Here is a 23,741-nt window from a genome sequence, read left to right on the forward strand (position 1 = left end):
TCAAACCCGTCTCTGAAGGCCCACCAAGGGAGATAAGAAAAGTTGTCTTTATGAGCAGGTCTCCTTCATTGACTACTTCCTGTAATACGTGTTACAATGTTAAAAGTTATCCAGGGAACCCAAACTCCTGCTGGTAGATGGGAGGGGTTAACTATTTGTCTATTGCCAACTCATCACATGGTCTACCTTCATTTAGTCTAATGCCATTCCGTACATCAACATTTCATCTAACGGCCATTTGGTCCAATAAACACTTTGTCTAATCATCAGTTCATTTATGACCATTTCGTCTTTAATATAACCAGTTGGTCTAGTACCCATTTTCTTTTATTCATTTCACCCAATTAACACTAAGTCCCATTAGACCAAATGGTATATGGGCTAAATGGCTATTGGACCAACTGGTTAATAGACGAAATGGCAATTAGACCATTTGGATAGAGGATGATCTGATGGTAGACCAAATGATAGTAGACAAGTTGGGAATTGGATGAATTGGCATTAGACCAATCGGAAATAATACCGATGGGAGGTTGCCAATGCTTGTTTCACTGCATTTGGGGGGGGGGAACAAATCTAAGCTTTAAATTGACATGGAACTATTTAAAAAAAAAAAATTACCAACACAAAGCATCAATTTAACCAATTCAATATAGAAATATTTCAGGTGGGATTTACAGAATTATGGAGAAAAAAAGTAAACTATAAAATTTGGGGTTCCCTTAAATGTGAGATGAACATACCATGCAAGATCTGTGAAAACGTTGAATAGTAAAAAAAAAAATTGGTCTCACAAACACTCTTGTATCTTAATTGGTTGAACTCTTTAATTTCAGATTTTCTAAAAGGTAGGAGAGAGTTATAACTCAAATAATCAATTTTTTTTCATTTTTCCCAATTTTTGAAGGCCAAATCACTATATTAACTTCTAACTTTGAAGCATATCTTCTTCTTCTTCTGGAAACAGTACAGTCCACCGTCTGGTGTATTGTCGCACCAGATAAGCATATCTGGTGCCTTATTGTGGCTTTAGAGTTGGGTGGACAAATATACCTTGATAAGTTGGAATTGCCGTTTCCCTTGTCAAAATAGCATTAATCATCTGCATGTCCCCTTGAAAACAACCCTGCAATAAATAATTACAGGGTTCAACTCGACTCGATAATAAACACACATTTCGTTCAATCCAATGTCTGTACAAATATGTTGACACTATTACAGTGCCTTCTTTATTTTGAATGTTGTTTACCAAACAGTACATGTTTGTATTTTCACAACTATACATAATTACACAATACATGTAGATATCCTTTAAGAACAGTTGCATTTCTGGCCAGGTGAGTGTTTCAAAAGCCATTTGTAAGTTACAAATGGCTTTACGCACGACTGATTACCCTTTAGTACATAAAGAGGCTTTAATAAGATAAATTTTAATTTCTAAACAAATTTTCGGCATTACTCTTATGCCTGGTGGTTAAGTCGCTGCCTGGCAGGCAGTAGATGGTACGTTCGAATCCCACTGGTTCCAAATTTTTCTGACTTGTGATTTTCATTACAGATCAAGCATGCGATCTTAAAAACATAGGAGTAATGCCGAAAAATTGTTTACAATTGGTGACCCTTCCTTTTGCTAAATGACATATCCCTATGCAACTGAGTTAGCACTCAAGATAACGTTCCAGTCGTTCGTAAAGTCATGAATAACTTTAAGAAACACCAATCTGGTGGGTGGTTCATAAAGCTGTTCGTAAGTTGCAAAACCGCTTTACGAACGACTGGTGAACCTTTCTTGTGGTAAGTAATACACACCAGATTGTCAATGGCGTTGATTTAGTTCTTAAGAAAGAGTCACCAGTTTGTAAAGTCTCGTACCTTACGACCAGCTTTATGAAACACCCACCCAGAAGGAGGAATTAAGATTGTAAACATAACATTTCATGTATGATGTAAGACTATTCTTAAGCCTAGTTAAAAAACAAGGCATTTGATTTTTGCAAAGGACCAGTTGCAGAAAGCGTTGCTATTGATTCAACTCCAAAAATCATTATTGAATCACGGTGTTTTACAATTATAGGGATTGCCATATACTACTCAGTCCAAAAGAAGCAGATCTGTGCTATTTGACAGCTGTTGCATGTACAATTTCCTATGGAGAAATCTGAATGGATGAAAATCCACCATTTCCTCGAAGTGTTACAAAAGGGCTACAAAATGGCTGTAATAGGGGCGAGAAAACGTCAAGTTAGTCAGTTCTCCAAGCTAACAAACAATTTTAGTAGCTGCTCGTTACATATAACCATATTTCATTGATGTACGATTTAATTTATTAATGTAAATTGAACATGGCATTCACAGGTGAAAACTCTAAGCAATCCAAAGAGCTACTACATAAAAATAAGACTAGGCAGTAGAAATCTCTTCCATGATTGAATCTTTGCAATTAGATTGCTGACCGAAATACTTTGGAAATATGCGAAATAATTCAATTTTTTAAAATTAATATTTGAAGATACGTCTAATTCTACTTTTAAAAAAAAGGAAGGAATCAATGAAACAGAGTATTTTCAGAATTTATACAGATAGCAATGAAATATAGATCTAATCTGCATAGCAAAAATGGGGGAAAAAAACAAACGATATCAGGAAAAACTATGGTGTGACAGTCAAGAATATAATTCTGCCGTTCTACAGAAGCTCTGCCATGCATGCCAGCTAGGATTATGAACTGAAATGGACACAAAATGTATGTAAATGAGCAAGACATTAAACTTGACTATATTACTTTACAAGGAAGAAATCAAATTAAATACTTTCACAACAGTAACACTTAAAAAGCAATCGTTCTGTGGATATACATGTATTGCAATCATTTCACAATATTTTGATAAACCTCAGCATGTAATAAACACATCGGCTATAAAACTACACCTCGTACATCCGAAATTGGTTTCAGTAGCTCAGAATTAATATCTAAATTTTTTATCTGATTTTTCTGCAATTTTGCTAATGTCAGCCAATCTGATTTGTCCTAGAAGATGACGACATGACCAATTTGCTGCCCTTCTGCAGCACAGACAACATACACCCAATAAAAGAGGCACTGTGGAGATGCAGTGCACTGCATAGCTGTTGCAATGTGCGCTGGCCTGCGATGGGATTGGCAACTTGTTGCAATCTGATTTTAGTGCAATTGGGTCGCATAGTGTGCGCTGGGCTTTAGGTATTTAAAAAACATCTACATAATCCTTAACCTGTTACCACTGGAAGTGACTGGTCCCTGTGCAAAGCCGATGACAGTAATAGAATTCAGAAGTCTATGGGTTAAGTACCTCAACAAAAGTGTGAGTTAAGTAAGGCATGAGATGGAATGCAGTTTAGCATCTTTTCCTTTCCAATTCTTCAATCTGTGCATTTCATACCACATGTGCACAAGTTGCGCATTTACGACATCACTCCTTCGCGTTAACCCCAAAAGATTGGTTGACATCACCATGCATCAATCACCAACTTTCGCTTTTATAGTGATTACAAACCTCACTTTATAAACACTGCAGTGTTCCTGGGATATCACTTGCAGTTCTACTGAATAATCCGGTTTCTTTCCTGCACTCAAAGATTCATTGTTCAGTTAAATATTTCTTAAATTTTTCAATTCTCACTCACGGGGCATGCCATCAAGAAAATAGTTTTTGACCCACACGGAAAAGTAGGACTCTCATGACAATGAACTTGGTGACGCATGTATTATGAAACACACAAATCTCTGTATATACCTAAGAATTGGGGACCAGGAAAGCTGCTGTGATATCCCACAAACAGTGAAACCATGACTTTTGTTGAGGTAGCTTACAGCTCTCACCCTCGCATACATTATAAATAAATGAGGATTGAATTTAACCAGCTAACTATGTTCACTTGCTAGTTAGTCTTCCTCGTTCCCGATTTCCTCTCCGTCGTCGTCTCCGTCAACCTCTGCGTTTGCTTTCTCCAGATTCTCCAGATGTCTGGCAAGCTCTTGTTCCTCTGTGTCTGTGACTACCTTTGGCTGTTGAAAGAGAGGAAGGAAAGGTAATGGTTTTATTTCAAGAGTTCTTTTGCAGCCGAAAACCGCCTGGCGGAACTTCGTAAAGTGAGTTAAAAACATAAACAACCACATCAAAAGTGTTGTACAAAATGGTTAGTACAATTCTAAGTAAACGTCAATTGAATCAGCTTAACAGTATAATACACATATTTATAATACAGGATAAAGACAATTGAAATTTTCAACATATGCTTCACGTTTAAGAGAATTGCAAAGAAAGAGTGTTTATTGTTGTCAGCATAGCAAGGCTTTGAAATATAGAGAACGGATGTGACTGAAAATCGAGTCGAAGGAGGAGGAAGAGGAAAGGAAGAAAGAGAAGGGGAAGATGGAGAGAGGTAGATAGATAGGAGAGAAAGAGCATGAAGGGAGAAAAGGAAAGAGAGAAACAGCAAACAGGAGTGTTAACAAACAGGGAGATATGGAAAGATGTACATGTACAATATTAGAAATTTGCATTACAAAGAAGAAAAGAGAGAAATGTCGAAGTGTCTGCCTCTCCCAATAAAGACTACATGCACTAGTTTTTTATACCATAGACTCGAACCCAGTTTACATTAGGACATTCTCATAATTTCCAAACAAAGAATTCACAGAAATGAGATGGGGGGGGGATTTGATAATTATTTTCAGTTCAAGACTTCCATCAGTTTCCTTTATTTTCATGACCTAAGCCAGACATTTTCTACCAGAATTTTTCTGCATTTTCCATAGGCAGCATAAAGCTATCCTTGGTACATTCTAACTTCTCTTAAGGTAGAACTTGTCAATCTTTTGCATTTTTTTATCATTGTTTATCTCTCTGACAAAGATATGAAATTCATTTTCTGGAATTCCCATAATTTCCAGTAACACACCAATATTCCACCTTTCTACATCCTATCTGAAGGACTTGCAACCACCATACCCATGAAGACTCCTTCACTCTTAGTGACAATTTCCTATAAAGCATCAACAGTTTCCTTCAGATTCAACTAACTTAAAACCACTTTAATCTTATCCAATTTAAACACTATAGTTTTAACCAATTAAAGAATAATACTAAAAAGCTAGTTACTGCCCATTTCTAAATCCTATCTGAAGGACTTACCGCCATCATAACCTTGAAGACTCCTCCACTCTTAATGATGCTTTCCTGTATTGCATCGATTGCTTCTTTCAGTTTATTAACACCGTCTTCTCTTTGTAACGTCTGAGTAGTGACCACATACTGGGGTGGAGCTATCAGGTTTATCTGGGAAAGATAAAGATAAAATGTGACTGTTATTACAGTGAATGAAACGGGTTCTAGGGTGTAGCCAATGGCGAGTGTGTATGCAAGTCATCTGTTGATATGTTACATTATATTCTATGCAAACCTCCAGTCATGTATATATGGGTGCAGCACTGTGCACTTTGGATGCATCACCTCTGGTCGGTGTTGTAGCTAGACCATTTTAGTGTAAATGCAATGTGTAAATGGTGCAAGCATAACAAGCACCCCCAATCTTTCAAAAAGAGGCTAAACGTGGTAAGGATTTTCATGTGCTTACTCAGGCTGACATCATGCTGGCTATGCTTGTGATGTCATAACGGAAAGCAGATGTAGCCTCTTGCAATCAGTGGAAATTTTGATAGGTTTTGATAAATTTCCGAAACAAATTCATATTGCCAACCAGCATCATAAAACAAATAATGCACTGGTTTGAATTAGTGATGTTAGTGGCCATGCAGACATTTCAGGTATTCATATTATACAAAAACAATCGGAGCCAGCGCTTCAAGCTTGAGGCACATTGTATAACCCCCAAGTGCACTGGACCGCCACTAACACACTCACAACTGTGCATTATTTGCATTGCAAAGTATCCTCAAGCATTCTGCCTGGGGATAAAATAAAGGGGGCTGCAGGAATCACAAAGGAAAGTACTTCTTCATACCTTTATAGGCATCTCTTCCGAAGACAGATCAAGGCCTTTCGTGAGGGCATCCTTCACTGCGTCGATACCATCATAGCCGTAACATGCCACTTCAATATCTGTACAAGAACACAGGTTAACATTAGGATCTTAGAAAAAAGAATGCATGAATTGTACAGTCAATCTTCAAACCATACAGCAATATTTATGTGTCATCCAAACAATAAACATTCACTCAACGTGTTTGAAAATGATTGAAGATGAATGGGATTTTTCATGGCTTTAAATCCCAGCAATGCCGTAATTTCCTTCAGCAAGAAGTTAATCCACATTTGCTTCACCCAGCCCAGGTGAATCCGGAGGCCTAATTCATTGGATGCAAAATGCAACTTATACAGCAGCCAGACCTATAGCCAGGGGAATATACAGTGCACCATTGAATAGATAATCAGCACGTGTAGATAATATGCACACATATTATTCTTTTGATTCCCATTTTCTTTGTGCATCAATCATTTGGCTTGGGTAGGTAAGGGATAAATACCTGATCTGATTTTAACTGCTTGGGGTGTGAGTTTCCTTTCAATGTTCTCCTGAAGAACTTTATGTGTCTCCTCATCTAGATTACATTCATTCAAGATCTCTGGTTCTCTGAAATAGAAAACAAAGGATTGAAATGCATATATTAATTATTAGACAAAAGATGTATACAAACTTAGACTCCATTTAACACAAAGCTTTGAAAAAATTGCAATATGATGACCAATCAAGAGCATTATTGCATGGATATTTTGTTCACCATACCCATTTTCATCCAAAATCACAATCAATTTTTTAACATTGTGATTGATAACAAACCTTCAATCATGTCCTGGTTTCATCGAATAGGACCCTTTATTTTCAAAATTATGACATTCCAAAAACTTTAATGACTGTCGTCATCATCGCCTCCCTTGAAAAAGCGATGCCAAGGTCTTTGTGCTTTTTATATATTGTAATGTTTTATTCTCCTCTTTTATATTGTATTATGTTTGAATTTTAACTGTGCAGGGCACTCTTGTCAAGTAGTTTTGTACTGAAGAGACCAGCCTGTGTTAATAAAACAGAATAAATAAATGAATGATAAGGTCTTGCTCCTGCTAAGCAGGTGAAGCAAATGTTATACCAGATGCAATTTGACGAAGACCAAGTTACTTTTTTGTATTAAGTGTAGTTTTCCTCAACCAGACCATTCCTTTACTTACACTACACACAGCGTGAAGGCTTTACATAAGGAGAAGACTCTGCATTATAAGTAGACCTTCCATTAGTCATAATCGCCTAACTCAGGCCATCATTTCGAACCAGAATATGCCAAAAAAATCTTCAAAGTCAAATTTCCCCAAGTCAAACAGTTTCCTGGGGTCCCACGAAAACTGAGATATGCAGAGTTACCAGGGCTCCGTCTTACAAAGAGTTGCGATTGATCCAATCATCCACAACTATGGAAAGCCAGCATTGTCAACATCTAAAATGCATGTTTGTTCAAAATGCTTTGTAGATATTGTAGCATAATGAGTTATACCTTTAAGATGCATTTCATAGTTTAATCGTAGAGGGCGATATTTTAGTTGTGATATGCTTTGAGATTATTGGAGAAGTACGTCAGTTCGCTGGGAGCTGCGGTGGCGTGCGGTTGTAAGATGTAAGCTCCGAATAAATCAAGTTGAACTGTATATTGAATATCTCCCAAGTTGCTTCATTTGCATGATTTAGGGTGAGTGAGCGGGTGATCTGGTATATTTCAGAGGAGCGAGAGAGTGTACCACGTTGCACAATATACTTTTGTGAACGAACCTGCCCAAAAAGAGATATAAAAGTGAGGAGAAGCGTGGACCGGGTTCTGGAGACTGCGAGACGGCAGAACGCTACCCCGACAGAGCTCGGTTACGCCACACTGGTGGCCGCGGTGGGATTGAACAACGTGGTATTGGAAGCTCAGACAACTTAGGCGCCTGTATTACAGGGAGCGCCACGTATATCTCCTATGAAGATCGCCAGGAGAGAGGGGTAAAGAGAGCCGAGGAAGGGTGCCTGGAGAGAGGCAAGAAGAGAGCGCCTATGCACGTTGGTGAATAGCACCAGGAGTGTGTGTGTTGGCGACAGCGTGGATAGCGCAGAGGAAGGGAGCCTGGAGAGAGGCAAGAAGAGAGCGCCGATGCACATGGTGAATAGCACCCGGAGTGTGTGTGTTGGCGACAGCGTGGACAGCGTAGAGGAAGGGAGCCTGGAGAGAGGCAAGAAGAGATAGTGCCTACACACGTTGGTGAATAGCGCCCTGGGTGTGTGTGGCGGAGATAGTGCCTACACACGTTAATTGGTGAATAGCGCCCTGGATGTGTGTGGCGGAGATAGTGCCTACACACGTTGGTGAATAGCGCCCTGGATGTGTGTGGCGGAGATAGTGCCTACACACGTTGGTGAATAGCGCCCTGGATGTGTGTGGCGGAGATAGTGCCTACACACGTTGGTGAATAGCGCCCTGGGTGTGTGTGGCGGAGATAGTGCCTACACACGTTGGTGAATAGCGCCCTGGATGTGTGTGGCGGAGATAGTGCCTACACACGTTGGTGAATAGCTCCCTGGATGTGTGTGGCGGAGATAGTGCCTACACACGTTGGTGAATAGCGCCCTGGGTGTGTGTGGCGGAGATAGTGCCTACACACGTTGGTGAATAGCGCCCTGGGTGTGTGTGGCGGAGATAGTGCCTACACACGTTGGTGAATAGCGCCCTGGATGTGTGTGGCGGAGATAGTGCCTACACACGTTGGTGAATAGCTCCCTGGATGTGTGTGGCGGAGATAGTGCCTACACACGTTGGTGAATAGCGCCCTGGGTGTGTGTGGCGGAGATAGTGCCTACACACGTTTGTGAATAGCGCCCTGGGTGGGTGTGGCGGAGATAGTGCCTACACACGTTGGTGAATAGCGCCCTGAGTGTGCGTGGCGGAGGTAGCTCCTACACACGTTGGTGAATGGCGTATTGAGTGTGTGTGGCGGAGGTAGCGCCTATGCACGTTGGTGAATGGCGCCTTGGGTGTGTGTGGCGGAGGTAGCGCCTATGCACGTTGGTGAAGAGCGCCTTGAGTTTGTGTGGCGGAGATGGCGCCTTGGGTGTGTGTGGCGGAGATAGCGCCTATACACGTGGGTGAATAGCGCCTATTGAGTCGGTGTGTAGACGACAGCGTGGATAGTGCCTATACATGTAAATGTATTACGCTTACGACGAGTGGCTATGAAGAATGGATCTGAAATTCCTTGCAGGATATGTGCAGCGTGGAGATGGGGATCTCTGAACGTCGAAGAGAAGTACTTGTTGGATATGCAGATACTAGCAACGAGGGAACTGGAGCTGTCCTACGTTGGGAAGGAGCAAGTCATATCCTATGCTAGTGGGGTACTGCATTCAGAAAGCAGAGAACAACTACTATGGGGCTCAAAAGGAGTCATGGGCCATGGTAGTATTTCGGAGCTGCAACAGAACTTCTATGGGCGGAGATCAGGACGGATCATCGGGCACTTGGTTGGATCTTTGCAGAGGCAAGGGTGGTTGCCGTGGAACTTGACATCAGCAATGAGCAGATACCAACAGAAAGAACATTCGATCAGGTAGATCTTGGAAGCAGAGCATCAGTCAGTCGACCGGCCCGATTGGTCAACGGTGGCTTCAAAGTCTAGTGTGGAGAAGTCCTATTGGAGGATGCACAGCTGGAGATGAAGCAAGACATACTCTTCAGGAAGTAGGAGTGTGACCAAGGTCGGAATGTAACCTGGCATGTGATGTTGTTCTTCAGATAGATAGTTCGAAGGAATTGCGTTGGATGCACATCCGCTGATTGTTACGACAGGGTAACGCCTTGGCCTCCAAAGAAGTCTTTATAGAGAGAGATTGAGATGATGAAAAGTAGTTCTAGACATGCGCCTTGAAGAAACCCCCAAGAAGAAATCCTCTAGCACTTCAATCCGCAGAATAGATATTTGACATAACTTTCGCTATAACTTTGTGCCAGAAACAGTAAAAGACTCTGATGCATTTGATTTTGTATTCAAAATGTTGTTTTATGCCTTGATGTATGCTTTATATTTTTGCTTCCATGTTTTCCTTTTCCTATTTTCTAACCTTTCTTATGTAATTCTCATCTAGACATTTTCCTGATCTCAATGCTACTCTCTTTACTCTTTCTATCTATTTCTGTATATAGATTGTTTTGGTTGTTAATGTAAGAACGTTACTTCCTTTATGTACTATGCCAATGTATATACCTGTATATTTTTAACGATGTTTTAATGTTTTCTATACTTTTGTTCTTGGGAAGAGCGAGATAACATTTAAAGAAATTCATTTTTATGCTTTGTTGTTAATATACCTGGTCCGAGGACAGCCCAGACTTGGGGAGGGGCTGTGTAGCATAATGAGTTATACCTTTAAGATGCATTTCATAGTTTAATCGTAGAGGGCGATATTTTAGTTGTGATATGCTTTGAGATTATTGGAGAAGTATGTCAGTTCGCTGGGAGCTGCGGTGGCGTGCGGTTGTAAGATGTAAGCTCCGAATAAATCAAGTTGAACTGTATATTGAATATCTCCCAAGTTGCTTCATTTGCATGATTTAGGGTGAGTGAGCGGGTGATCTGGTATATTTCAGAGGAGCGAGAGAGTGTACCACGTTGCACAATATACTTTTGTGAACGAACCTGCCCAAAAAGAGATATAAAAGTGAGGAGAAGCGTGGACCGGGTTCTGGAGACTGCGAGACGGCAGAACGCTACCCCGACAGAGCTCGGTTACGCCACAATATGATGTATTTTTGTACATTCAATGTCTCCTTGACGATTCGGTATGCTCCTCTTTGTTTACAAAAGAACATTGTGCAAATTTTGTGAGGGAAAATATGGGATTATTGAATTAATAATAATAAAAAATAGCGCATAATCAATTAAAATTGCTCTATGCGCTTTGTACAAATTGCTCTCCAATATTACAGTTACACTAAACCAACAAACAAATTTCCATATAGTTGTGATTGATTCCATTATAATTAAGATTGATTGGATCAATCACAACTGCTTGTAAGACGGGATCCTGTAGTGTACTCCATGAATATTGATGAAGGTCAAGTTCTCTTTTGTGTAAATGTTTTAATTATAATTTGCACTATTTCAACCTCCCGTTTGCACTTACTTCACACATAACTTGAAGGCTCTATATGCTCCGTCACCAACGGATTTATACTTCTGGTCAAAGTACCACGCTGTCTTGGAATACAGTTCCTCTAGTTGTGAGTTGCTTGTGTAGCCAAGGATCTCACCTACATGCCTCAGGATACTATTGACCTGCAAGGAATACAATAATACAAATCATAAGTAAGAATTATACAATGATGATCTAGATCCTAATCAACTTTGATCAAACTTTGATAGACACAAGACAAATAATAAAGACTATATAAAGCGTGGTATCTCCACCTATTAATGCCCTTAATATGTAATCAATATGTTTTCAAGTCACATAAGGTATTCAGTTGCATGAATTTTAATTCTTAATATTTCATTACCATTGCTTACACATCTGATTTATTATTAATAATACTTTATCCTGGGCCATGAAAGACAAAACTTGGTGATTGATTGTAAAGCTGGTATAAATGATCAATTGTACATATTGATAGATGCAAACAACCAACCAAATGAATCTTCTGATCAATTGCTTTAATAGCTTTGTGTTAAAGGGTTCTGGAGCAAAAACTTACTGCTTTGGCTGCTGCATATTTCTGCTCACACTTTTTAATTTCTTCCGGCGATACTCTCCTCTTGGATAAATCAATGTAACCTGTGATAAAGGAGTGGAAACAAAGACAATCACAGGGAATATTTTTCATGTAAAAGTGAATTTAGTATACCCTACATACAGCAGTGATTTTTTTTCTACTTTGTTCACTCAAAATGACATTTCTTAATGGAGTGAGTAGCAGTTTATGTTGTTTATTTTGCATAAAGCAAGAATGATATTCTGCTTACTTTGGTGGCAAAGAACATAAAAATACTTTTTGTAAGTTGTTGAATGACACTACCAGTCGGCTATCTTTAACTCGCTGTTACCTGTAAAAAACAGAGAATAGATTTGGTCCACTTTTGTTCTCTTGTTTTTATAGGTAATAGTTGACTAGTAGTTTAGTTTGTTGATTCAAGATCAAATTCACTCTCGAATGAATCAGGATTTTAGAAGCCGAGTAGTTTGTTACTTATTAAGCTTAAAACTTTAGAAAACAGAACCAAAGAGAGATTTCTTATCTCACCTTTTTCTTCATCCACCCTGATGACCACGACACACTCGTCCCTATCCACTCTGATGAGTTTGTTGATTGAGCGAATACGCCTTCTCGACAGTTCACTTAGCAAGATCATCCCTTCAATCTTATTGTATTCTAGGAGGTGGACGTACGCCCCCATCTCTGCGATAGAACGCACCTTCACCATCACAACATCCTCCACGGCCGGGTAGAGCTGCTCGTAGAATCGACATGAAAGCGGCATGACTGCTTCTGCTCAAAGATCAGCTAAATGTTATTAGACCTGGAAAAATAAATAATTAAACAGTGATGATCAACAAAAATATTGACATAAAGGAGGGTCCGAGGAGCAGGTCTAACAGAGACGTGTCCTTAAAAAGAATGTGAAACCCAAAATGGTGATCTTCATCCAGAGACTTCGAATCTGAAAAAGCCCAAATTTGAAGAGGTGGTAGGCTACTCCATACCGAGAAATCAGATTGAGGTAGTCATAGGCCTAAGTGGATCGACTTTGATTGTCCTGTATTTATCAATGATATTATGTGGTATTAGATTTTTGGGTTTCATTTTCCAGTGCTAATGCAGTTTCGCACTGGCAGACTTCCAGCAAATTTGCCCACCAGCAATTGTTTGTGAATGTCATAGTCCTGAAATCTCATTTCAAGGTCAATATGCCCACCACTTTTTAGAATATCGCAGTCATGAACGGCTGTATTTCAGCTTTGATCTCGAAATAATCGTTCGGAATTTGAATTCTCAGACAGGCATCGCTTCGTGTGAAGCTCAGTTTCGATATGGAAGATGAAGATGACGAACAAGGGTTAGCTGCCGCAGGCAAATCTTTTGATCGCTAATTTCAGTCTATAACAAAATTACAGCAAAGTCAAGCGAAGCAATGTCTCACTGAGAATTCGAAGATGATGTTGCGCATTGAGATCGGAGCCATAGTTCCCGATCGGGATATTCAAACAAGCAATGGGCATATCATTGTTTATTGACCTTGAAATGTGACTGAGAAAAACTTGTCACATCTACGACATGGACATGTCATGTCATTTGCCTGTTGCAAACATAAAATGGGGAAATTTGCTTGAAGTCGACCGGTGCGAAACTGCATTAGCAAAAGACAGGTGACTCAGACTGCACTGGTGAGTGGCACTCAAGCCAAGGGTTCATTACATGCCGCCGCGCACAGAAAAATCAAGTCACAGAAGACGTGTGTTGTTGACGCCAGGAGTGGCGTGGCAGCACGTGCGACCCACTAGTTTCCCGAAGCTGTCTTACAACAATTGGAAATATTTCATGAATTGCAAGTTCAAGTACGGCTACAGCGGAAGGAAAAGCAAGAGTTAGGATCAGAGTAAAATTGGTAAGTCAAACTCTTTTACTTTTAACCACATAACTGAGAATTCTTAGAGTTAGCGTGTCTCACAGGAGGCTAGTCCCATCCCACACTATTCGCTGTATGGCGAATAGTACGTTCAAACGAGTGCTTTCAAAGGTAGTTATAATATAATGCACATTTTTGTTTCTAATTAGAGTCTACTAGTCTAGTGCACTTTGGTCCCAATTGAAGCTCTAAACATTTGTTTTAAAAAACAAAGATATACATAAGATGATGCTATGAAGAAAACACCTCATTCCCGAGATTTCTTTTTTTTGTAACCAGCGTTCTCGCCAGGATTTTTCTTATGAGTGTCTGAAACCCGCCGATTCGGTGGTGGCCAAATCTGCACATGATGTTTTGATATTTACATGCGCTGCACTTTGATCCGATCCAAAGTCAAGTTTCATTGCCAATCCGCGAAGTTCAATAGACAATGAAATGCTGTTTTAATCGGCGGCGGACACCAACCTAAAATTAATATCGGCAAAAATATTGGAATGTTAAGTTGTTGTTTATCTAAAAATTTAGGGGTCTTTTTTTTTTTGTCTGGATATGTTTTAAAGTGTTATGGGGTGTTAATGAGTTGAAACATATTTCATATACCTTTCGTTATGGATTCCCGTTCTCCGAGAAGAAATATAATTTTTAAATCACACATTATTCTGACAACAGCGGAAAAGAAAATAAAACAGAATAGAAGTCACAAACATCTCAGCTCAATGAACGATCTATCACAGTACTATCAGGACATGATTTAACATTGTTTTAAGGTATTAATGAGTTAAAATATATTTGATATACCTTTCGTTACAAACTCCCGTTCTCCGAGAAGAAATATAAATCATTTTAGAATTTAGACATTAGGCCTACATGCATTATTCTTATTTAGGCCTAGGCTAGGTACGCCACTGATAATTCAAATCTTCATCCAAATCTGTTGAAACTTACCTCAACATAAAGAAAATGTGTCACCCATTACGATGATGCATTGATTAAGACATATGATGAAGAATAACTCAAGTTATGATTTTTTTAAGAAATGATTTCTAAGTATTATCCATTCCGAACGAATTGTCGACCATCGAGTATCAACCACCGCGCATGCGCATTCGGGGATTGCCAATTCGGGGCGGAGATTTTACATCGCGCATAAACGCTTCTCGCGGCATGGTGACGAAGCGTAAGTGCGCATCATTTGTGAATGAGATTGGTCATTTTCGCGGCGCTCATAAATATGCATGTGCGTTCATGATACGCATATATCGGAGTATTTTGTTGTTTTGCAAGGCAGTGTGCAAGACGATTGATTTGAGACTTGAAGTTAATTTCACATGTTTTAACTAGATTATCTGAATTACAGTGCACAATTACGACATGGAAGACCATTGGGATGGATTTCAAATATAATATGTAAGTGAGTTGATAACATTTGGTTTTGCATCTTTCTTTTTTCAAGTTGTTTTGAGATCGAGAATTTTTTCTTTCATTTTAATCATCATTTCTTGTTTCTTGTCTGTCCACCGCAATTTTTTGTAGTCCTATGTTAAATGTTCCCCTTCAGTACACTGATGCCTGAAAGTATGAATCCGAAAAATGCACCCCCCCCCCGCGTTCATCCTTTCTCTCGATCCCTAACAATAACATTAAAAAGGATAATAACATAAGCTGATACTAGATAGAGTTTTGACAAGTTATTAAAGTCGTTTTTTTTTTTTTTTTGAGAGGCGGGGTGGGGGGGGGGTGATGTAATTCCCATTCCCCCCCTCATTTTTTGTTTTTATTCGTGACTTGATATCCTTGCCTTTACGTGATTTCCTATGCATGCTCAATCCTTGAAACTTTACATAATTTTAAAATATTTTTACAGATCCATAGTACACCATACAGAACTTTTTTTAAAGGAGCTAGTCTCAAGTTTGTCTCTCTGTTTTGTTTCCTTTTCTGTGAGTTCCTTTCTTCTCATTTTGTTCCTCTCCTGTACTAACTTTACAACCATTTGCTTTTGTTTTTGCTCCTCTAGCCTCACTTTTTTCCCAATTTCATTGCATTCATTATTTTGTTTTCTCTTTCATCTACAGGAAATTTTTGTAGCCAGGAGGCTGTATCATTTGATGAAAACATCAGTTTGGATTCGACCTTACCACAGAAATGTTAGGGGCCCTATGAAGCATTGCATCCGCTCTGCCAAACTGCCTCTCACCCGAGATATTTGTAGAACTACACGATGCACTTTCTGCAGCAAGATCCAGCTAAAGTTGTGATGAACTAGCATATAATAGATTTCTTATATTCATAACATTCATCATTCCAGTTCTTAATTGATATTTCAAAAGTTTAATAAATCACTTTACATGCATTTAATATATTTCTTATATTCATATCATTCATCATTCCAGTTCTTAATTGATATTTCAAAAGTTTAATAAATCACTTTACATGCATCATATTGAGCTGTACACTGAATCTTGCCTCATAAGATCATTTGGCTTCAGCTCTACATAATACCCCCCCCCCCAGCAATAAAAAATGAAAATCTAATAAAACAATAGAGCTGCAGGCAGTAGCGTACCTAGGATTTTCCACAGGGGGGGGGGGGGGCAAAATCGTCCGCCCAAAAATTTGACAAGCAAAAAAGTCTTCAACCACAAATAAAGGATTTCGTACTTTCGGTCTTAAACTTCAAAGGAGGGGGCCACCGGTGGCTCATCAGGGGGGGAGGGCAGGGATACGTCCCTTGCATGGGTTGTGACTCGTCGGGGGGGGGGGGCAGTCTGCCCCCCCCCATAGGTACGCTAGTGGCTGCAGGTCCACCCACCCATCTGTATCAACCATTACCTCCAATGAGAATACCTAATTTTAAATTTTATTGAGCAACTTCATTAATACTGTTAAAATATCCAATTTATATTTTTATGTGGAGTTAATTAATGTAACCAATGCCAACAAGGAAAAAAAATAAAATGAATACTTTCATGTGTCAGTGTGGATTTGTCATTTCTTTTTTAAATTTATTTTAATATTCAGATCTGTATGTGTATCCTTTTTCAACACTATGTTCCTTCTCTTCTCTACTGCATGTGCCAAATTGTTTGTTTTTTTTGCTCATACTTCTTAAATAAATCATGAAAAAATTACATAAAGTCTAAATAAAAATATTTAAACAGACATACAAGAAAAAAAGTGTTAGTTTGGGGTGATAGAAAATGTTAGAAGACAGTTGGGGGGGGGGTGAGATAAATCAATTGTTTCTTTCTTGTCAATTTAAAAGCTGCAATTCACATTTGTGAATAATTAAGTAGTTGGTAGAACAATTCCTGCTTAAAGTTGCAGTCTGAATGGAATGCAGGATCGCCAAGAACAAAGCCCAGAGGCAGAGGTGGGGTTGGTTTTTTTAAGGCGGCATTTCCATCACGCTTTCTTGGAACCACAGATATTCGACGGCTCATGCAGCCCAAGTCTGTTCATTGTTGGGCCCCTCGACTTCAGATCAGTAAGTATTGCCATGCTCAAATGGAGGTAAGAAATTAATCTGAATGAAAATAAAAATATGAAAACAAAAGAAAATTAAAATAATGAATTAAATTAGATCTAGGCCATTCATTTTTAAAATAATAAAAAATTTAAGTTTGATTAGGCCAAAAGAAATCATGTTACATGAATTTTCAACAGAATATAATCATCAAATAATAAATCAAGACTAAAGTAAATTACCTAAAGTAAAGGCTAAAATTAGGTTCGAGAAGATTCAGAAAGTTGTTGCGTCATTTGCCATTTTTTTTCAATATTTTATTCAATCAAAATGAATGTGTGTCAGTGTGGGATGTATTTCTGATTTCTACATTTGTGTCTGGTTTTCAATTCCTAATTTATAAAAAAGAAAAAGTTTTTTTAAATCAAAGAAATACCAGACATATCACGGTAGACGGTCTGCTACACAAATTCCAATGCGCAGGACTACACACCGCGGGCAACCAAAAACCCTAGCAGCCGCCATAAATTAGCCCGCGAAACGCGTCGCCAAACTTCCCACGAAAATCCCACGAAACAAATAGCAAGGGCGTTTAACATTCGTCCGTGGCAAATGGTGGCAAGAAATGCTGCCATGAATGAGGTAAGAAATGAAAGCTTACGACTTCAATTTTCGAGTAGCATATGTATTTTTAGCGTAATATGTCTGATAATTCCATGAAAATAACATATAATGATGATTTGATGCATAAACTGTACTTACAGACTGTTTTAGTGCAATTTTTGTTCCGATCTCGACCCTCCGTCGCAAGAGCTTACCGTGCAGTATAGCTGAATGCATCGGGAAGATGATGTCATCGTTTTCATTCCCATTGATATACGTTTACCATCCTAGACAGGAGACTCAAGTAGGGCTTGCCGTTATTGCTCGCACCGGCTCCCGAAGCAGCTTGTCGCCATTTTCGTACGCGAAAATGATGACGCGAAAATCGCGCCCTCTCGCGCCACTCACACAACATGCGAGGTTAGTATACTAACCTCGCACAACACATGTGATTTCATAGTGCATTTTGACGTTTTCTTTCATCACACGAATGTGAGGGACTAACCTACGCCAAACCTTTCAATATTTGTCCACTATGTTAATCTTGATCGTATGGTCTAAGTTTATTTGAAAAAAAATTATAAATTATTTATTAAAGTGTTTTTATCGCTTACCTCCAAATCTCAACCAGGATACTTCGCTCGGTCCGTCCTTAGTCATCCTTCGTACTGCGGTGGAAATTACGCAAACAACAATCGAAATGCGAAATTTTCCTATCGAACATTCTCGATTCAAGTCGTCGGCGCATAATAGGAAATTGTACAAAAAATCAACATAGTTCTCTATTTATTCAAACAATTTTTTCTGGGGTGCACTTGACCTTTAAGAGATTTTCCAATGAAAATATTACATGGAACTTGGAAATACAAATCATAATTTGGTTGAACAAAATGTTTTCTGTTAAAGTATAAAACAGAAGAGGAACATATCCTTCACGTATTTTTATATCCAAAATATGTTGCCTTAGTATGGAATAATCACAATGACATAAAATGAAAATGGGTAAAGTACCTTCCTAATGATCATTGAGATTTCGCCTATGGAATCATTGTTTAATAATTTTCAAAGCTTTATATAGATGAAAATGTTCATTGAGAAAATATACATATATATATATGAACAAAATGATAATGTCCCGATTGTTTCGCATTACGTGTGTTAGATTGCGGGCGTTTGTGTGTGTGTGTAGGAAGCAAGATATTCGTGTTAATGTTTGCACAAAAAAGGAGAGGGAAAGGGAAAGGAAAAGGGGAGGGGGAAAGGTAGAGGAGAGAGAGGGAAAAGGAGACCATAAAATAGAAAGAAAACAAAGGAAAGGAAGAGGGGAAGGGAGAGAGAAAGAAAAATGGAAAGAGCAAGAAAAGAGTAGGGGAGGGAGAAAGGAAAGAAAAGAAGGGAAAGGAAAAAGGGAGAAAGGGAATGGAGGGGGCGGAAAAGGAAAGGAGAGACAATAAAAGACAGATCAGGGGAGGGGGAAAAGTAGAGGAGAGAGAGGGAAAAGGAGGCCATAAAATATATATAGGTCTCCTCATCATGGTTATAAAAAGTGCTCAGAATGTTTTATTTTCAAGTCCTTGTATCAGAATTTTCAGCTCGGGCAGCTCTATCGCATTTTGATTACTATCCTGTTGATTTATTTACTTGAACAAAATATTTAAAATGTCCAGCTTTTAGAACAGATATCAAAAAAAGGTATTCACCACTCATCCTACGAACGAGGTTATAATATAACCTCGTTCTCGGCTGTATACCTCTCTATTGTTAAAATATACATTGGTCATTTTCCCCCCATCTGTTGCCCAAAGCATCGCGAATCAGTTCATACTTGAACTGATCCGTTGATGTAAACTGTTATTTTGACAGATATGACTTTAAATTAATAAATATGATATAAAAAATGAATAAAAACTCACCGATTTCTCAACGTGAGCCTCATCCAACTGCCTCCATTACGTCTATTGTGTTCGACAGTGACAAATCGAAAAAGAAAAAAGAACTCACGAAACCATAGAGGCTCATCAACCCGTTTGGACCACTGACCATTGATGTTTCGACGAAACTTTGCTTGTAATGAATTCTGGTAAGGAAGTCTTGATAGCCTCAATCAAGACAAATTTGCAATTTTGTTTCATGTTTATACAAAGTCAAAAGTGATACTAGTAGTTGTGAAAGTGGAATGAAATAAGACATTTTTGTATGAAATAAAAAAAAATTAAGGAGAAATTCAGTTGTTTCGATTTTGTTAATTTTCTGTTATGGGACTCTTGATGAAAAAGCCCCTTATTCTTTTCTAATTAATGAACCTGACGATAGAAATACTTTTCACAAAGTTAGGCATTAATTTCCAAATTATTATGTAACAGAAATTCAGAATAACAAACTTTACTGTGGGTCTAATCAGGGGAGAATCCAGGATTTTCCAAAGGGGGAGGGGGTGGTTTCTTTTACAGAAAAAAATAACAAGCTCCCCCCCCCCCCCCCCCGTGAAGGAGATTTATGTAACGAATAATTTCACAATTATGATTTGATTTTGATTTATTTGATTTAGTTATTTATTTATTATGATAACAGCTCCTCGCTATACAGTATGAAGTTTCAAGTTTGTTTTCATTGATTTAAAATCCTAACCTAAAGGATTTTCATTAAGAAATAAATAAAATAAAAAATCACTTACCACAAAGGCCTATTTAGGGGTAGATCACAATTTTCAAGGGGAGGGCGGGAAAGTTTCAAGTTAATTTAATTGATTTCAAATCCAAACATAAAGGATTACAATCAAATGAAATTAACAGTACAAATTATCAAACAAAATGGATGCAAAATAAATGTGTTCTATGGCTTTCGAGGGGGTGGGCACGAGCCTGATGTGCTCCCCATCCTGGATAAATAAAAGAAACTCATTAAAAAGAATTGGAACGTAATTATGTTCTGTTTTATCACTTTGTCTTGAGTTTCTTGCCCCTTCCATTCTTTTCACATTTCAGCCTTTACCCATATTAATTTCAGGATGGTACAAAATGTTGGCTTACAAAAGTGATATGATGATGAATATTCCATAATAATATGAAAAATGATAGAAAACCAAAATAATAATATTAATAATTAACCCTTACAATGATAGTACTCAATAAAAGAGAGGCATCGGGGATCGAGAAAAGAAGCAATAACCCCCCCCCCAAAAAAAAAAGGCATCATATTTCCTTTCAGCATACGACAAGATACAGTTCATTATAGAATAAACTAAGCTGATGGCGCTAAAATTATTCTGATGTATAAAATAATAAAAATAAAATATTGTGTGTCAGGGGAGAAAGAGACTACTATCGCTGGATCTTGGATTTCCGAAATAGAAGCATCACCGGAAACAGGTATCTGTGGTGAGAAGCATTTTTATACAGCTTTGTAGAGGACAGTGGTGTGGTCGCTTCCGTTAGCTTTCTTTAATTGAGCACAAGAGGGCGCGTTACATCCTCTACGTAGAAGTCTATGCGCTGCTGAGGATCATGACAAATTTCATCATACATTCTGACGATTTACCGAAGAGTCCTCGAATAATTGACAAGATATAGTTGAGTCCAAGATAAATTCCAGCAACAACGGAAGGAAGATCAACGTTTGGTTCGGGGGGAAAGACTGGTAAGTCAAACTCTCTTACTTTTACATTTTTTATCACAAATTTTGTCTATGAGTACGCCTCACATACCTCTAGTCCCATCCCCTACCTTTTGCTGTTTGGCAAATGGTCGGGGATGACGAGTGGTATTCACCTTTGATCATAGATGAGGAAGAAGAAAAAAGTGCAAAAAAATAGGAAACAAACTAACGAATTAATGTGACATAATTTTTCTTCATTTCAAGGCGACTCTTTACATTTCATCATCGCTGATGGCGCTACAATAGAAAATACCGCTTGACAGCAAAAAAAAAACAGAAAGAGGAAAATAATGCTGAGCGTCTAAAATGCAGCTAGCAGTACAAGCTGCAGAACCGTAAACAAACATCTTGTGAATAATATCGCGCGCCCTCTTTAAGCAAAAGTTTACAACCACAATGACCCTGCGGTATCTACGTGAAGATCACGAGAAAATGTTTTTTTTTTCTTAAAAACACACCAAAGAGAAGACAAGAAACGATCCATATGATTCGGTAAGTGTCATAGCACAATTAGAAACATTATTTTAAGAGGAATGGCATAGTTATTTTAGTAAAAAGGGTGTGAAAAATTCGCGTGCACCATGTGCATATGAATCCTTCGCACGCGAGATGCATTGATCCCATGAGTGCTCTCGCGCTAGAGTAGCGTACCTACCTAGGCCCTGCCTAGGCCTATCTTAAATTTCTTACAACGGCGGAAAACGGCCTCGATGACGATGTCGGGATTTGTGTGTCACGATAGACCTTCATCCATATAATCGTGGTAAGTGCATAATTTCTGTTTCCACATTTTATTAAGATTACACAATTGAGACCCCAATCTACCCCAGTCCCGTGTCTCCCTTGTTTTGCACGGTCGACTCGCGGGCCGGAGCTGGCTGGGTTAACTTCCCCATAACGTTAGTCTTAAGCACACAAATGTCTACGAATGGGACTGAATTCAATCCTTTTTCCGTTTCCATACGCCCAATTATCAAGTACTTAAAATGAACAATCTACAAACAATCGAATTTGATGAAAATTATTATTTTACGCAGAATTTATACTTACAACGTACTGAACTGAAATTATGCTTCAAAAGCTTGATATGAAGACAAAATTAGAATTTTAAGGTGATTTATATGTGCACGTGTACACCTTGATGGCCAACCAACTCCTCTGCACTGATGCAATCGTTGATCAACTTCGTGTTAAAGATCGCTTTATGAGAGCGGCGTACCATGTGAAGTGAGCTAGAGAATGCTTATTTCGAGCGACCATTATGAGATATTTAAAAAAGCAGCAGCTGAAAAAAATAGTGCATTTTTTACTATGGTGTCTAAGAATTACAGATTGGTGAACAATGTTCCTTCCCGAGCTGATGATGATGAATCAGAGGCGTCGATCGTGGGGGGGGGGGGGTAGGGGGTGATCGCCCCACCAACGAAAATATTGGGGGCAAGCATAGCGTTTTGCCCCCCCCCATTAATTCCGTAAGTGCGAAAAGAAAATAAAACTCCAAAGTTACACAGAACATGCAGGGGCCGCGGGGCTTATATTCAGCCCCGCGGCCCCCACTAGCTCTTTTCCAAAACCATGTACAAAGACGTAAAAATTACCATATGATTGTGATTTTTTGCATGGTCAGCCCCTCCCACTTTGAAAACCGTTCCGCGGCCCCTGCAGAAATCGGCCAACTCAAATAAATATTTGGCAAAATTATGATTAACCGGGAAATGATTCCATCTATCATGGAACTTTTGTTAAGGTACATTGCCGGGGGGCCACTTCCATTCACGAGTGGATACCATGCGCGACCATGGGGTCTCGAAAAGCACCCTAAACACGTAATTTCCATATTCTGAAAATGCACCCCTTAACAAGTATTAGCGTCTAAAACCCTACTCTTAAGAAGTATTGGAAATAAAACGATACTCTTGGCAAATATTTCCTGAAATGAACCCCTAAACAAGTACAGGAATGTTTTATTGTTACGGGTCCTTCGGTCTTCGGCTTTACCTTATTTGGTTTAGTACGACCCCACCTTCTACACCTCGCGCAAATCGGACTCTAAACACGAAGTGTTGGGGCAAAAAGGACATATCTTTTAATTATAAAACATTTCAATTTTGTTTTATCATCCCCGCAAATTTGACCCTAAACACGTAATTTTCCTAGCGAAATAGATACCCTTTTTTCATTATTTTTGTGTTTTTGACATAGTATCACGTTACGTATGTAACGTGCCCTATCGTGAAAAAGACATCCTTTTTACGTGTTTTTTTGGTCGCGCATGGTATCCACTCGTCAATGTAAGTGCCCCCCCCCCCGGGGGTACA

At 38.8% G+C, this 23,741-nt stretch overlaps 1 protein-coding gene across 2 annotated transcripts; it reads right to left on the reverse strand.

The window, feature by feature from the left end:
* Positions 1 to 1,192: 1,192 nt before the first annotated feature.
* Positions 1,193 to 22,736, reverse strand: LOC129280949 (eukaryotic translation initiation factor 2 subunit 1-like). 2 transcript variants are annotated; one of them, XR_010296198.1, is made up of 9 exons: positions 22,474 to 22,604; positions 12,317 to 12,593; positions 11,771 to 11,850; positions 11,203 to 11,354; positions 6,527 to 6,633; positions 6,004 to 6,101; positions 5,175 to 5,318; positions 2,578 to 4,045; positions 1,193 to 1,467 (listed from the first exon to the last, which is right to left on the reverse strand). XR_010296198.1 is itself a non-coding variant. In XM_054916937.2 (8 exons), the coding sequence occupies exons 2-8, from the start codon at positions 12,552 to 12,554 to the stop codon at positions 3,923 to 3,925; spliced, it is 942 nt and encodes a 313-aa protein (XP_054772912.1). In that variant the 5' UTR covers positions 12,555 to 12,593; positions 22,474 to 22,736; the 3' UTR covers positions 1,193 to 3,922. The 2 variants fall into 2 exon arrangements, 1 of the variants encoding a protein (XP_054772912.1); XM_054916937.2 differs by having other exon boundaries at positions 1,193 to 4,045; positions 22,474 to 22,736.
* Between the last annotated feature and the right edge of the window lie 1,005 nt (positions 22,737 to 23,741).

Source organism: Lytechinus pictus, chromosome 17 (assembly GCF_037042905.1).
Source record: "Lytechinus pictus isolate F3 Inbred chromosome 17, Lp3.0, whole genome shotgun sequence".
Classification (NCBI taxonomy): Eukaryota; Metazoa; Echinodermata; class Echinoidea; order Temnopleuroida; family Toxopneustidae; genus Lytechinus; species Lytechinus pictus.